Source organism: Podarcis pityusensis (assembly GCF_964106645.2).
Source record: "Podarcis pityusensis genome assembly, chromosome: 9".
In the NCBI taxonomy this organism is placed as follows: domain Eukaryota; kingdom Metazoa; phylum Chordata; class Lepidosauria; order Squamata; family Lacertidae; genus Podarcis; species Podarcis pityusensis.
Genome location: NC_138034.1, coordinates 16,309,157 through 16,321,656, shown reverse-complemented (window position 1 = coordinate 16,321,656; position 12,500 = coordinate 16,309,157). Strand labels below are relative to the sequence as shown.

Sequence of the window (12,500 nt, the reverse complement as noted above, 5' to 3'; positions counted from 1 at the left end):
CAGCCCTTCACTTAATCAAATCTGGCCCTCTTTGAAAAAAGTTTGGACACCACTGGATCAGAGCGGAGAAAAAAATAAATATGGGGAGGTGACGACAACAACCGAATCAGTAGCGAGCTAGTGACAGATAGTGCAAAAGCAATAGCAGTTGTATTTTAATAGGAAGCAGGAAAACAAACAAATACATATTTTATTACTTCTGGGCAAGTGTTCTTGTTGTTGAATCACAGAATTGTAGAGTTGGAAAGGATCCCCTAGGGTCAATTAGTCCTGCAATGCAGGAATCTTAGCTAAATCCTCTATGACAGATAGCCATCCAACCTCTTCTTCAAAACCTCCCAAGGCCCCCAGTCACTGAGCTTGCGCGCTGCTCCGCGCTTTCTTCCTCCTTTCTCTGACGGAAAGCGGGGGTGGAGAGGAGATGTGGGGAGGCAGTGGGGCCGGACAAGTACAGAGTGGGCGGGGCTCTTTTTCTAGCTCCCTCCCCAACAAATCTGAAGCAGGCAGACTTCACAGCAGCAGCAGCAGGCGAGCCGCGGTAGCTCACGCTACGCTCCCGTGCGCTTCGGCGGCCAGAAGTGAACTCCGTCTCGACTGTTTCCCACGGTGAACAAAGCAGGCAGTGAGAGCAGGAGACCACCGTGGTGCTGGTTTTCTTTGCATCACTCGCCTTCCCTTCTTGAGTGCCCTGCGATCCTGTGCAACGCCCCTCTACTCGGATGCAAGCCCCCTCGAACTCAATGGGACTTACTCCCAAGTAGGTGAGTCTGGATTTCTGCCTTAGTTTCACTTTCCTTTTCCCCACCACCCGGAAGAGAGGGGCTCCTTCAGCTTTTGTTTCTGTTGCTGGAACTGACGAAAACGTCAAGTTCCCTCAACATAACTTGTCAGATGTCAAAAACTTGAATCATAACTTGAACATGTCAAGTTCCTTGGACAGTGCAGCCCAGTACACGTGTACTCAAAAGTAAGTCTACTTGTTTTCAATACATACATAATTTTATTTGTACGTCACCTATCCACAGTTCAGACCATGATCAAGGCGGCTTACAACATTAAAAAATACATAACCACAACAGTAGTCGTAACAGTAGTGAACTCAAAAGTAGTCATAAACAATAAATGAAACATTAAAAAATACAAAACCAAACTGAACAATTTACACATGTATCACAACCAAATCTAAAATAAAGATACAAAAAAACAACAACAATGCTGTCCTTGAGGGACATCAAGGCTTCAAAGGAGTCACAGAATCATAGAACTGTTGAGTTGGAAGGGACCACAAGGGTCATCTAGTCCAACCCCCTGCAACGCAGGAATCTTGTGCCCACGACTATGAGATTAAGAGTCTCATGCTCCATCCGAGTCAAATTTTCCCATCTCCTCTTTCTCCTCCCCTAGGCACCCATATCAGGGTAGTGTGTATCCTGGTTGTCCAGGACTGTTAACCCAGTCCTATAGGCAATGCACATCCATTTAGTCGCACATTTGCAAACAACAAATTAATATAATTTCTGAGTTAACATGCAAAGGATTGAATTGTTAATGAATTGAAAAAAAAACAAACAGTAATAGTTTCCAATTCCTTTACAACAATATAACTTACTGGGCCAGTCAGTCTATTTTAGCCTGACCCAATGCACAAAGTTGTGAGGACAAGGGGAAGGAACCATGTGCAGTACTGTCCTGAGCCCCTAGCAGGAAGTGTGTGATAAATAAACTGGTGTAGCCTAGTGGTGAGAATGTCACATTAAGTCTGGAGGGGTCTGGGTTCAAATCCCTACTTAAGGGAGCAATCCGTCCTTCCACATGTCAAATGGTTGGGTGGAAGTGTCACTGTTTGCATCCCTGCTGGCAGTAGCCAGCAAAAAGGGGGTGGGACTGGGGTCCACTGGATCCCCTTGCTGCTGTCACACAAAAGCACTGGGCCCAATGTGGGCCTGATGGTTGGGCCAAGTTCTACTGCCCCACCTTCCAACCCAGGCACCATGCATGGCAGGTTGATTCTAGGCTCTGCATGAGCTGTGAACTCACTGGGAGAGCTCTGGGCCTCAATTTCCAAAGGTAAAATGGGCATGAACAGTGCTTTGTAAGGATGACTGAAATGCACCACAGAAGCAATAACTGACATAGCTCGAAGGAGTCAAAGCTGAAATCATTTAACTATTTGGCATGAGATACAGGCTGTAAGATGTAAACAAGACAGTTTCACTTGATTCCTGTGGGACAATCTCAGTATTCCAGAATAGAACTGAGGGATACACACCAAATTTTACGATTAAAGGTAAATACTAGTAATCCTCCCTGCTCCCCAAAACCAATGTTAATTCCCCTTTAATTGTTAGGACGGGCCCTCAAATAACAAGTCCCAGTTGGCATTGCCTAAGCTCTGGGTAACAAATCTTACGAATTCTGTATCATTTCCAATTCACATTCCTGTAGCTCAGAGCACGCAAAACAATTGTATTCCGATAGAATACAGTGACCGTTATTTCTGGAAAGGAAGAAATTCCCTCTCATGTTACAATAGTGGGAACTAATTAGGAAAGGATCAGCAAAATGAGAGCTAAATCAAGCTTCAGAATTGATGGCACAATTATTTCTCAAAAGGAAAGCTTTTATTAAGTAGAACTCAGTAATTGTGCTCGTAGCAACTGTAAAGAGCCTAACACTGCCCTCAACAGTCCAATTCAGTTCAAAGGGGGGAAAGCTGCTCTTAATATTATACATCGTCCATCTCAAGCTAGTTATAAAAATAAAATTGCATAATGTTGCAGGTGGTTCATATTTTTTCCTGAGGTCTCAAGTGCTGAACAATACACTCAATACCTTACTTAATCCTGTCCTAAATAACATGCAAGTTCTTAAGCGCGACACTGTTTGTTTGTATCCATAGGTGGCGCTAAAAATATGCAACAAAGAAAAATCCATTGTTTATTGCGGCAGATTTCATTGCAAGCATAGAATTCAACAAGTCGTTTTTTGAAATTCTCTCTGTATTTTGCCCAATGAATCAAAGGGAGCCTTTTCAAGGTAGACAGAGAGGTTCCAAAGGAAACAATACAAATGGTGAATCACATAACACCTCTGGAAACCAGAACGTAGTAAACACTGGTAAAACACTGAGTCAATCCCATAACTGCTTTGGGTTTTTTATTTTTTTTAAAAACCAAACCACCACCTAAGGAAGAGAGAAGAATTATAACATAAAATGCCACAAGATATTTTGTGTTCTTATATTGTGATTTTATGTTGTAACTGCCCTGAGACCTGTGGGTATAGGGTGGCATAACAAATATATAAAATAAAACAAAACAAGAATAAAGAGGACAACACAAAAGCAATTCATTTCAATCAGATTATTCCTAAACTCCTCTTCCAAGGACCCTTTGGCAGGAGCTGGTACACAAAGGGAGGCAGTAAAATTTTCTGGTGTACACTGGGACAGGTTTGCCAATTGCCTTGAAAGGAAAACCTATTATTATCTTTCACGTTTATTTGGAATGAGAGATCACTTAGGACAGGCATTGTACTGTTGTTGTTGTTGTTTAGTCGTGTCCGACTCTTCGTGACCCCATGGATCAGAGCACGCCAGGCACTGCCTCCCGCAGTTTGGTCAGACTCATGTTTGTACCTTCAAGAACACTGCCCAACCATCTCGTCCTCTGTCGTCCCCTTCTCCTTGTGCCCTCCATCTTTCCCAGCATCAGGGTCTTTTCCAGGGAGTCTTCTCTTCTCATGAGGTGGCCAAAGTATTGGAGCCTCAGCTTCAGGATCTGTCCTTCCAGTGAGCACTCAGGGCTGATTTCCTTCACAATGGATAGGTTTGATCTTCTTGCAGTCCATGGGACTCTCAAGAGTCTCCTCCAGCACCATAATTCAAAAGTTGTGTTACTAACAAGATATAAATCTAAGAGTTACAGCTTAAAGTTGCAGCTCATGTTATAAATATGCCATAGATTTTATTAATGATCATTTGTTTTCTTGCTAGCATGTCTGAAGAATGTTATGGGAATAGAAAGGACACCCCTTCACACCTATGTATCAAAACTTCATTGTAATCAGAATATTTTTCTTCAAAACATGTGTCTGCTTGTGTGTGCATGCACATACGTCTTCATGGTTCTCATCAACTAAAACAAATAGGAAATAAGAGTCCAAGGCATCCAGGAATTATAGCTGCTATAATTCATTTTGAACTATTTGATGTGATTTCATTAACATGCTGCTGCATTTCTTCTCCTACAGGCCTGTGGTCAATGTGGAGTGCTGAAAGTCACCAGTAAAAACATTTAAAGTATCTTCATGCACGATGGTAGATGAAAGAAGTTCAGTCACCAACCATTTCCTTAGTGCCTTCCTCCTTGCAATAATCTTCTGGAATAACATCCAATGTTCTGCAGGGAAAGGATTGATTATGGAATTTTCCAACAGATTTCTAGTTAAAGTACCTAAGAACCTTCCAGCACAAATGACAGTGTTGGATTTGTCATATAACAGTATCTCTGAACTTCAGATTTCAGATTTCAGTTCTTCTTCTAAGCTCCAGGTACTAATTCTTTCTCATAATCTCATTGGAAAGCTGAACTTCAGTGTCTTCCAGTACAATGAAGACTTAGAACATCTAGATCTATCCTATAACAACTTGCAAAGTCTTTCTTGTCATCCTGTTACAAGTCTCAGGCATCTAGATCTCTCTTACAATAACTATGTAGACATGCCCACATGCCCGGAATTTAGCAAAATGTTGAAGCTGGAATATCTTGGCCTCAGTGCTAGAAGAATTCAGAAATCAGATTTCAGTGTTCTTGCACATTTACAACTGGAAACTCTGTTCTTAGGCCTAGAAGACCTCTCTGAATATATCCATGGAAATCTTCCAGTGTTCAATACAAGGAGCCTTCAGATTATATTCCCACCAAACAATGATTATCAAGTATTGCCAGATCTAGAAATCAATGTAACAGAAAGTTTAGAGCTGTCAAATATCCAAGAAACACAAGTCAGTGACTTAAGAACTTTCCTGCTGAAACTTAACAAAAACTCAACATTACTAAACCTAACACTGAACAATATACAATGTGACTGGGAAGACTTCATTGAAATTCTTCAGACTGTATGGGAATCAACCACTGAATATTTTGTTATAGCCAATGCATCACAGTTGGAAGCTCCAAATTCAATAGAGTTTAATTATACAAAAACTTCACTCAGAGCTTTGACAATTAAGCAGACTACATTGACTACATTTCGTTCTGATGCAAAATATCTGTTGCAATTGTTTTCGGAGATGAACCTTACAGCCTTGACCATTTCTGATGCAGGTTTGATACACATGCTTTGCCCTTCAAACCCCAGTCATTTTACTTACTTATGTTTTTCAAATAACAGTTTTACAGACACCGTTTTTCAAAATTGCAAGGACTTAATGTTCCTTGAAAAGCTCGTTTTAAAAAGTAATCAGTTCAAAAAACTTGTCAGAGTAAGTTTAATGACCAGTCACATGGCATCTTTGAAATATTTGGATATGAGCCTGAATTTATTGCAATATGAAGACCATGAGAATAACTGTGACTGGGGTAAAAATCTGGTTGAATTAGATTTGTCATTTAATAAGTTGTCTGAATCAGTCTTTCGATGTCTGCCAGTCAATATTCAAATGATTGCTCTTCAAAACAACCAGATTTCAAGCATTTCCAAAGAGATTATAGAGCTGAATGCTTTAGAAGAAATAAATTTGGCATCCAATAAACTAGGTAGTCTGCCTGGATGTGGTCAGTTTAGAAATCTGAGGTTCCTGAATATAGAAATGAACTCTGTTGTCTCACCATCTTCTGAATTCTATCAGACGTGTCAAGGCATCAAACAGCTAAAAGCAGGACACAATCCATTCACATGTACCTGTGAATTAAGACAGTTCATCAGTCTTCAAAAGCAAGGATCTATGGAGTTGGTTGGTTGGCCTGATGCTTATGCGTGTGAGTACCCAGACTACTTAAGGGGGACCCTTTTAAAGGACTTTCACGTCTCTGAAGTTGTTTGCAACGTGAGTCTTCTGATTACGATAGTTATAATTATTACCGTGGTCTTAGTAGCCACTGTTTCCTTCCTCTGCATCCGCTTTGACGTTCCATGGTATTTGAAAATGATGTGGAAGTGGACTCAAGCAAAACAGAGGATTCGGAAGAGTAATCCTGAAGACATGCTCCCCAACATAGAGTTCCATGCTTTTATCTCCTATAGTGAACATGATTCTGAGTGGGTGAAAAACGTATTGATTCCAAACTTGGAGAAGGAGGATGGCTCCATACGGATCTGCCAGCACGAGAGGAACTTCGTTGCAGGCAAGAGCATTGTGGAGAATATCATAGACTGCATTGAGAAAAGTTACAAGTCGATCTTTGTGTTGTCTCCTTACTTTGTGCAGAGCGAATGGTGTCATTATGAGCTCTACTTTGCCCATCACAAGTTATTCAGTGAAAATGCTGACAGTTTAATCCTGATTGTGCTGGAACCAATCCCTGCATACATCATTCCTACCAGGTACCACAAACTGAAAGCTCTCATGGCCAAGAGAACGTACTTGGAGTGGCCAAAGGAGAAAAGCAAGCATGGACTTTTCTGGTCTAATCTTCGGGCAGCCATTTACGTTAAACTGTCCAGCAACGAAGAAGAGAGAGCATTTTCACGGACTTAAATTTATATTAAAATAATCATATGCAGATTTCATTATATCAGTAACGTTCATGTTGTATGGCATGGGTAGGCAAACTAAGGCCTGGGGGCCAGATGCGGCCCAATTGCCTTCTAAATCCAGCCCGCGGACGGTCCAGGAATCAGCGTGTTTTTCCATGAGCAGAATGTGCCCTTTTATTTAAAATGCATCTCTGGGTTATTTGTGGGGACTGCCTCGTGTTTTTACATGAATAGAATGTGTGCTTTTATTTAAAATACATCTCTGGGTTATTTGTGGGTGTTATGTACTGAGTTGAATAGGATCCAAACTGCAGCAGACTGATTGGTCCTAGAACAATAGGATCCAAAATGCAGCAGTCTGATTGGTCCTAGAACAATAGGATTCAGAATTCAGCAGTCTGATTGGTCCTAGAACAATGCAGCAGTATGATTGGTTAGCAGGAACCACCCAATCATGCTCCAGATAGAAGTGAATCCACAACCTGATTGGCTTACAGTAGAATTACGGAATTAGCCAATCATGTGCAGCCCATTGTGTAAATAATGTATATAAAGCAGATACTTTGAGGGGACATTCATTCATTCCTCCTCACCACTATGAGCTGAATAAAGAGCATGAAATCACTTTGCGACTCTGAGTATATTTCAGTGGGGCATAGGAATTCGTTCATTTCCCCCACCCCCTAATATAGTCTGGCCCCCCACAAGGTCTGAGGGACAGTGGACTGGCCCCCTGCTGAAAAAATTTGCTAACCCCTGTTGTATGGTTGAATAATCATGTTAAGCTTCCAAACAATGAAGAAGTCGTTTAGAGTTGTAGCATTAAAGTCAGTTTTCACTGAGCTGAATTTATATAAAAATAAACAGATCTGCTGGTATGAGAGGAACTTTTGTGCACCCATGTATTGTTGAAAATATCAGAGACTGCTTTTGTGAATAGTTAGTCTTTGTGCTGTCTTCCAATTTTGTGCCTTGTGAATGCCTATCAAAAAACTACCAGTATTTACTGAAAACACTCATTTTGTTAGAACGTATCCCTACATATATAATTCCTGCCAGGTATCCCATACTAAAAGCGGACATTGCAAAGGGAGCCCACTTAGACCAAAAAAGGGAGAATAGGAAGCATAGAGTTTTATTTGTCCATATTAAGACAGGAATTCATATTAAGCTTGCTGTATTTATGCTTTCATAGTTATTATACCTATAATAACCTTAATATAGCCTAGCTGTAGGAAACCAGCTATTTTTAAAAATATGAAGGTGTCATATAATGGTCAGACTATTCATCTATCTACCCCAGTATTGTCTGCTCTGACAGCCTTTGGCTCTCCAGGGTCCCAGGCAGATACTCTTTCCTATCATCCACTGCTTGATCCTTTTAGCTGCCAATGCCAGGGACTGATTCTGGGGCTTTCTGCAGGCAAAATATTTATTTATTTAATGCATTTCTATATTACTCTTCCATTAAAAATCTTCATACCATTTTACAATCACCAATAAAATCTAATAAATAAATAAATAAAAGGCGGCACTAAAAACAACCACAGCAGGCTAAAAGCCTGGTAAACCTTAAGTCTTTACCCTTGCACTTAAACTCGTTTGAGTTCACTTACGCATTCTCGAAGGAGAGATTCAGCCACCTTTTGGGAAATAGTTGCAAAGAGATGGCAAGACTCCCCCTCCGAAGTGGAATACTCCATCCCTGTTGGGACTCGGGAGTCATACTTCCAATCCCTATACACAATCAACATCTACAGGCTCAGTCCCTACCTCTTAAGTGATACCAGGGCTGAGAAGCCCTCGGTGTCAACTGAAGAAGCCCGCAGGCTTATTCAGTCTCTTAAACCTGGCAAACCTCCTGGCGCAGGCAATATCTCCCCTGAGCTCCTCAAGGCTGAATGGTGGGCCCCAGTGCTTGCTGCCGTTTATCAGCATAGATCAATCGGCTACCATCCCAGAGGACTGGGGACTAGCAATCATCTTCCCAATATACAAGAAAGGGAGCAGGTTTGATCCTGCTAATTATAGACCAATTATATTCTCCTAAGCATTATTAGTAAACTCTGTGCTGCCCACTTACATAATAAACTTGAGGATTGGATTGAGCGAGAATATGTCCTTCCAGAAGCACAAGCTGGTTTCAGGGCAAACCAACCAACCAACTTTAGATCAAGGCCTAGTACTCCAACATCTTGAGGAAAAATATACCTCAAGAAAAGGAGGATCCCTCTATGCAGCTTTCATCTGCCTTTGATATAATATCACGAGATAGGCTTTGGGAAAAACTAAGTGCCTCAAACATAGACAGACATCTACTGCGTCTCATCCACAGCTTATACGAAAACATTCGGGTCCAGGTTAACATTCAAGTCCAGGTGTGACCAACAGGGCCATTTATCTAAGGAAATACAAACCTACCATGGTGTTAAACAAGGCTGCGTCCTTGCTCCCATTTTATTCAACTTCTATATTAACTCCTTAGTAGGAAACACGGAGAAAGAAAATGCCCACCCCCCTAAATTGGCTGGTACGCCCCTCCCGGTTCTCTTGTACGCAGATGACACAGTTCTAATTTCCTTCTCCTGTGTGGGCCTAAGAAAACTTTTAAGATCTCTCACAGCCCATTGCAAAGCCGAACAATTAACAATCAGCTACACTAAATCCAAAGTCATGGTGTTCTCTAAAAAAAAAATGAGACACAAATGGAGAATTGATAATTGACCCATAGAACAGGTATCGTCTTTTAAATACCTGGGCATAACCTTTCAGGAAAAGGGGTCGTGGCATTACCAGGTTAAAAATACTATTGCAAATGCCCAAAGATCTACCAAAGCCCTCATAAGGTATTTATATGGAAAAGGGGGCCAATATATTCCGGCAGCCTCTCAGGTCTTTGTTACAAAAGTATTAACACAGCTGACACACGGCTCCCAGATTTGCAGCTTCCTAAATCTTGGTCCCTTAGAATCCTTCCAAACTAAGTTTTATCACTGTTAGGGATCCCTTCTTGCATGTCTAACATAGCTGTCCGCTTGGAGGTTGGGCAAATCTCTGTCAGCGCTCAGATATGGACCCTGAAGATCCATTATTGGTTAAAACTTATTTTTCCCCCTGTCAGGTTGGCACCTGTAACCCTATTGGATTCCTACCAATCCAAATGGAAAGCTACACTGCACGAAAAGCTAAGATGCTTGGGGTTTTCCCCACATGATAGCTGTAGGTTATGAGAAAGCTAGGGCAATAATCCACCAACTAATTTGAGATGTAGAACTACAATGCCATGTGAGTGAGATGAATAAACACCCAGCAATAAAAGAAAATGGGAGAGGGTTCACCTCAGCAATATATCTGTCCAAATTACAAATACCTAAATACAGACGGTCGTTTACCCTCGCCAGGTTCAACGTGCTGCCATCTGCCTTATTGCAGGACAGATTCAAGGGCAAACCATACGCGGAATGAGTCTGCCCCTGTGGCTTGATGGAGGTAGAAACTGTCTCTCATATCTTGTTACACTGCCGTTTCTCTGGGGATATACGCTCGGTATTTATCAACCGTTATACAAAAGTCTCCAAATGGGTCCAAACTTCAATGTCTAAAACTCCTGGTAGAGGACAAGGATCCAGAGGTCACACCAAGGGTGGCCAAATTCTGTGCGACCGCCATAAAACTTAGGGAACAAGCTGTACTACCAAAATGATTAAGGTTTTAAATAAAAAAAATTAGGTTATAGTTTAGTGATTAAGATTTAACTTATATATTTTTAACTGCTGCTATATCTGTATTGTCCCTGTTATACCCAATTGCAATTCAATGTATCCCTATCGTGCTTTATGATTTTCCTGATATTGTAAGTGAGCCAGAACTGGTCTGTGACCGTAATAATAAATTGATTGATTAATTGACTGATTGATGCATTCACTTACACATGTTCATTGCCTTGTTTTATATTCTGAGATGTTCCAGTGTATAGTTCTGGTTGCCACATGACCTGGGGAAGAAAAAGATTACTTGGAAAAAGCAGTCAGATGAGCATAGGTCTAGAAACTGTTCTATACATTGCTGACCTATGAAAATAATACACCCGAGCCTTATTTCCTACACCAAACATTTCTTGAATGAGAGCCAGTGCATATTAGTTTGTATAATTCCTATTTTGAATGTAAGAATGTCAGAAAGTAGGGGGCAAGAAGTATAATTTATACAGCAGGTTGGAAAACCAGACCAAAGAACCCAGGTCATAATCCTGTTTTCACAAGCCTGTGAGATATAGTTCCTTGCTCAAGACCAGGGGTGTGGAACTTGCGGCTCTTTGGACGTTGCTGGGCTCCAACTGCCTTTTGTTTCAGCCAGCACGACCAATGGTTAGGGACCGACAGGAGTTGTAGTCCAATAACATCCAGAGGATCACAAGTTGCCCATCTCTGTGGCATGGCTAAGTGGAGATTTTGACCCTTCTCTTCCTGACCCGAACCCAACACTTTACTATATTGGGTTACTGAAATTTGTTTTTTAATAAGTCAGATTGGCTAGTAGTGATGATCCACACTTTACCATCCTGTACTTTTGTGGCATGTAGCCAAACTTTTGCAATGTACTCTGTGCTTTCCACTGTGTGCTAAATGGCTCTGTTGGGGAGGGAGCTTGTCAGCTCCTTTCATCTATATGACTTTACATTTTGGACATCCCTTTCTGAAGTACACACTAGGAATCATATTATTGAAGTCAGTGGGTTTACTTCCAGGTAAATGGCTTATAAATGTTTGTAGGGCTGCCTGCCAGTAAAATAATGTTTAGCTGATTAGTCATAGGAGCAATAGAAGGAAGAGTGAAATAATAATACTATTTTATTAACACTTCAAAACACTTCACATGCTTAAGAACTGCTGCCTGAATTCCCCTTCTTTCTGCCAGTGGCTTCTCCTTTGTGTCTTATTGGGTTATGGTTAAAGAAGAGAGCTTAACCATGATCTCGGGTTTGGATCATTAACTTCTCATTGCTTTCAATTAGAAAAATGTAAAAAAGTATGTTCACTCGGATGTAAGCTCCTTACTGTCCTGGGAACTGTAGTTTGGTATGGGAATTGAAATTGTAGTTCTTTGAGGAGTAAACAACACTTCTCCCAGGGTTTTTTTTTTTGGGGGGGGGGATGTGCTTTAAATGTGTATGTACATATTTAGGCTTGCAGCCATGACTGTGATTAAATGTTCCTATATAGGGGTACAAGTTGGTGTGTACAGTATATAGTTTGTTTAGCCAAAGCGGAATTACAAATTCGTATTTATTGCTGTGAGGTCCACAAATAAGCAGCAGCACTCCACTCAGCAGCTTAGGATGGTTTTTTGCTCTCCATAAAATCACCAGGCAACCCTGTATCGGGAGATTTTTAATGTCTAATATTTTACCATTTTTTATGTGCTGGGGGAAACCCAGCCGAATGGGCGGGGTATAAATAAAAAAATATTATTACTATTATTATTAGACAAAATAAATTTGAGTGCAGCTGTTGCTGTTTTGGATTTTATTGCGGTAATTTTTTTTGGACTGGCATTTTTTGCCTTTCACACAATTATCACCAATTATCCAGACAACCAAGCCCCTACCTACTTATTTTCCAGGTTTCTTTGGGTTTGCTAGCTGGGCTCACCATGAAAACGAAGCGCATCTTGGGCAGGAACAAACATGCTCCCAACTGCCCAAAACCAAACCAGGGACTTAGGTGCTTTTGCTTCAAAGAGCACTTCCTCTAAAAGCCAAAAAACACACCCCATAACTTATTCCTTGTAACTGAAGTGGG

At 41.0% G+C, this 12,500-nt stretch overlaps 2 protein-coding genes across 8 annotated transcripts in view; one reads left to right on the top strand and one right to left on the bottom strand.

Annotated features, from left to right (window-relative positions):
• The window catches only part of FAM114A1 (family with sequence similarity 114 member A1), a 50,491-nt gene extending 38,059 nt beyond the window's left edge, over nucleotides 1-12,432 (bottom strand). For 3 of the 5 annotated variants that reach the window (XM_081020030.1, XM_081020036.1, XM_081020033.1), the window contains exons 1-2: nucleotides 12,311-12,432; nucleotides 10,629-10,693 (exon numbers count right to left, since the gene is read on the bottom strand). The gene's annotated coding sequence lies outside the window, so the exon portion shown is untranslated. Of the gene's footprint in view, nucleotides 1-10,628; nucleotides 10,694-12,306 lie in introns of all 5 variants that reach the window. The other 2 variants (XM_081020032.1, XM_081020035.1) reach the window with 1 other exon arrangement.
• LOC308484775 (toll-like receptor 6) lies at nucleotides 223-7,577 on the top strand. 3 transcript variants are annotated; one of them, XM_081019931.1, is made up of 3 exons: nucleotides 223-757; nucleotides 4,252-6,983; nucleotides 7,359-7,577. In XM_081019931.1, exon 2 carries the CDS (start codon nucleotides 4,316-4,318, stop codon nucleotides 6,698-6,700), a length of 2,385 nt encoding a protein of 794 aa, XP_080876057.1. In that variant the 5' UTR covers nucleotides 223-757; nucleotides 4,252-4,315; the 3' UTR covers nucleotides 6,701-6,983; nucleotides 7,359-7,577. The 3 variants fall into 3 exon arrangements, with proteins under 3 accessions (XP_080876057.1, XP_080876056.1, XP_080876055.1); XM_081019930.1 differs by having other exon boundaries at nucleotides 223-967; XM_081019929.1 differs by having other exon boundaries at nucleotides 224-761.
• Nucleotides 12,433-12,500: the final 68 nt, after the last annotated feature.

Coding starts and splice junctions, on each gene's coding strand:
- LOC308484775 (XM_081019931.1), top strand. CDS start 4,316: ATGGTAGATGAAAGAAGTTCAGTCACCAACCATTTCCTTAGTGCCTTC.